This window comes from Apium graveolens, chromosome 10 (genome assembly GCF_009905375.1).
Source record: "Apium graveolens cultivar Ventura chromosome 10, ASM990537v1, whole genome shotgun sequence".
NCBI lineage: Eukaryota > Viridiplantae > Streptophyta > Magnoliopsida > Apiales > Apiaceae > Apium > Apium graveolens.
In genome coordinates this window covers 237,927,633-237,930,529 of record NC_133656.1, presented here as the reverse complement: position 1 = coordinate 237,930,529, position 2,897 = coordinate 237,927,633, and the positions used below count along the sequence as shown (strand labels likewise).

Here is a 2,897-nt window from a genome sequence, read left to right as displayed (position 1 = left end):
GCATTTGGAGCTTGCGAATTGCTTTCGTAAGATTTAATTCCATCAACGCTCATTCTTTCGAGAATTGGTATTTCTCGATTCATCACTCCAACGGCATAATCATACCGTTCCTTGGATGCAATCCTACTTTGACAAAAACTCATGGTTAACATTGTCATGCTATTAAATCGATCGTTTGAGGTCATCTCATGACTTTGTCCAACATCCAAATTGTAAGGCAACACACCATCAACTCTATTGGCATGCATTGTCTACCTCCGGTTTATGTAATACGGGGGAATTTCCGAAACCCGTTTCTTAGTGAAGACCGCCAATAGGTGTCTACAAGGTAGCCCCGAATGTTCAAGTATTCTACACGTACACATTCCCAAAGAGCTTGCTTTCTCGAATGCCACAAAATAAACATTTCTTCTCGTAGGCTCGGACATGGGCCTATAACAACTATAGTACGTATAAACATCCCTCATTCTCTCACCTTCTTCACTAGCTCGTCGGTCTTTTTTAACAAAGTATTTTGAAGACTCAACCAATTCATCTTGAAATCTTCTAAACATTTTCTTAGTGTAGATACAAGAAGCATGATACTCCAATGTGGTATGCAATTTCATGGGACGTTTTAGATTAATGGTGACATAATCTTCTTCTTTCTCCCTCATGAATTGCCTTGCCAATGCTTTTTGGGCATTTTCAATGAATTCCTTCAAACCCGTTGCCGAACTCACATACTTATCAAAGAAAGAATTCATCCCCTCACTCCGCGATGTACTATTTTGAAATGCCGAAAATTTGTTTCTAGTATATGCAGGAATCCACTTGTGCTTCAACTCATATAACCCCTTTAACCATTTATGATCTTGCAAGTGATACTTTTCCACAAATGATGCCCATCTAGCTTCAAAAACACATTCGGTGAGAGATTTATAAATGCAATTGTTGAAGTCCGTCTTGAATTCCGGAAAAGTCGAATAATAATGAGCTAATTTCTCCGGGAATTTTTGACTAATATGTCAAGAACACAATAAATGGGTAGTATTCGGGAGTACAACCGCAATATCGCTTGCCATGGCTTGATCTTGATCCGTGATTATAGTCAATGAAGGATTATTCCCCACACCTTCAAGCCAAGTACGAAGAATCCACTCAAAAGTCAACGCGTGTTCATTCCGCATCAATGCAAACCCGAAAATTACCAATTAATAATAGTGATTGACTCCGGTAAATGGGACAAATGGCATTGCATACCTATTTGTCCGATAAGTGGTATCAAAAGCCATAACATCGCCAAAATTTTGGTAAGCCATTATACATCTCAGATCAATCCATACTAGACACTTCAAGCGATTCTCTTCATCGACTTCGGTCCTAATAAAATATTTAGAACCACTTTCTTCATTCAACCTATGCAACAAGTCCAACCCCGCTTGGGCGTCACTAATCTCAAACCTTTTCTTCCTCTCGTCTCTTAACACATTCCTAACATGTTGAATATTGAAACCAACTTTGTCATTACCTACATGAATGTTACCAATCACATTCATCACTTGACAATTACGAACCCCCGAACCATAAAGCGTTTTAATCAAACTACGGGTCGCGGTGTTGACATGTCTTTCTCGTTGTACCAAATTCATCTTACTAGGGGAAACAAGACCGTGATTGTGTACCAATTCAAGGATAGTTACCTCCCAGTGACGTTTTTTCTTTTGATAATTGACATACATCCTCACCTTGCACTCGCTTTTAGGAAGAACCTCTCTACGCCGTTTATTTTGACTACTCTCGGCGATGACACTTTTTCCATAAAGCTTACAAACATATAAACGACCATATATCTCGTTGTCTTTATTACGATGGCTAGCTTGAATTTTAATAGCAAACCCATTTCGTAAAGCATAAGCCCTAAAAAAATGACCGGCCTCATCCACACTTTGAAAAATTTGATTCAAATATGGAACTCCCCCCATCAACATTTTCATACAAATTTGCATCCTCTACATTATCATCTTCATCCTCACCCTCAACATTATCACTATCATTTTCAACCTCATTTCCATCACTTTCATCTTCAACATCAACCAAATCGTCATCTATATTAATAAATTCCTCATTTCTATCTACAAAATCATCATCTTCAACATATACAGGGGTTTTAGGTTCTTCACTACTATTTAAACTATCAAGATGTAAACTAAAATCAATAGCCTCTTTTTTTTTCATTTTGACGTTTATGACGAAATATACGAGCAAATAATTTATCCGCCATGAAAATGTGAAATTTAAGACAAGAAATATACCTTGAATTGACAAAACAACTTGAATTTCTTGATGAAAATGTCCCAAAATCGCCTAAAATGTAAACTTGGAGAGTAGATTTTTTTTTGAAATTTTGATGTTTTTGTGTGGTGAAATGAGGATCTGCTGGGATGTTGGGGATAAGGGAGCAGTTGGGGATAAGGGAGCAGTACCAACCGCGAAAATTTTCCGCGGTCCGTCCTGACCGACCGCTGAAAATTTTCGCGGTCCCCCCAATGATCCAGCCCTCCAATCTCAGATCAACGGATGCAAAAGTGTTTGTTAAATTCAGCTCTACAACAAACAGTTATTGTAGACCCGTCCCCTATACATATATATTGTTTGTAAAATGTTAAGAGGATAAATGCGTGGATTTTTTTTTGAAAACACAAAAATGTAGAGTACACTTTGATCATATCCAGTGTGTGAGTTTAAATTAACTGAGAGGACAATGATACGTAAACATATATCGATGATCACTTTATAATTTTGTAATATATATATGTTGAAACGAGTCTTTTGTTATTTGAAAGCTTTGCTCTTTATTACGTAGTAATCAGTAAGAATTCAGTTTACCTAATTGATTTGTATTACAATAAATTATT

At 37.1% G+C, this 2,897-nt stretch overlaps 1 protein-coding gene across 1 annotated transcript; it reads right to left on the bottom strand.

The window, feature by feature from the left end:
• Positions 1 to 251: 251 nt before the first annotated feature.
• On the bottom strand, positions 252 to 2,217 carry LOC141692112 (protein FAR1-RELATED SEQUENCE 5-like). Its single transcript, XM_074496849.1, has 3 exons — positions 1,979 to 2,217; positions 1,243 to 1,899; positions 252 to 999 (listed from the first exon to the last, which is right to left on the bottom strand). The coding sequence occupies exons 1-3, from the start codon at positions 2,215 to 2,217 to the stop codon at positions 252 to 254; spliced, it is 1,644 nt and encodes a 547-aa protein (XP_074352950.1).
• Positions 2,218 to 2,897: the final 680 nt, after the last annotated feature.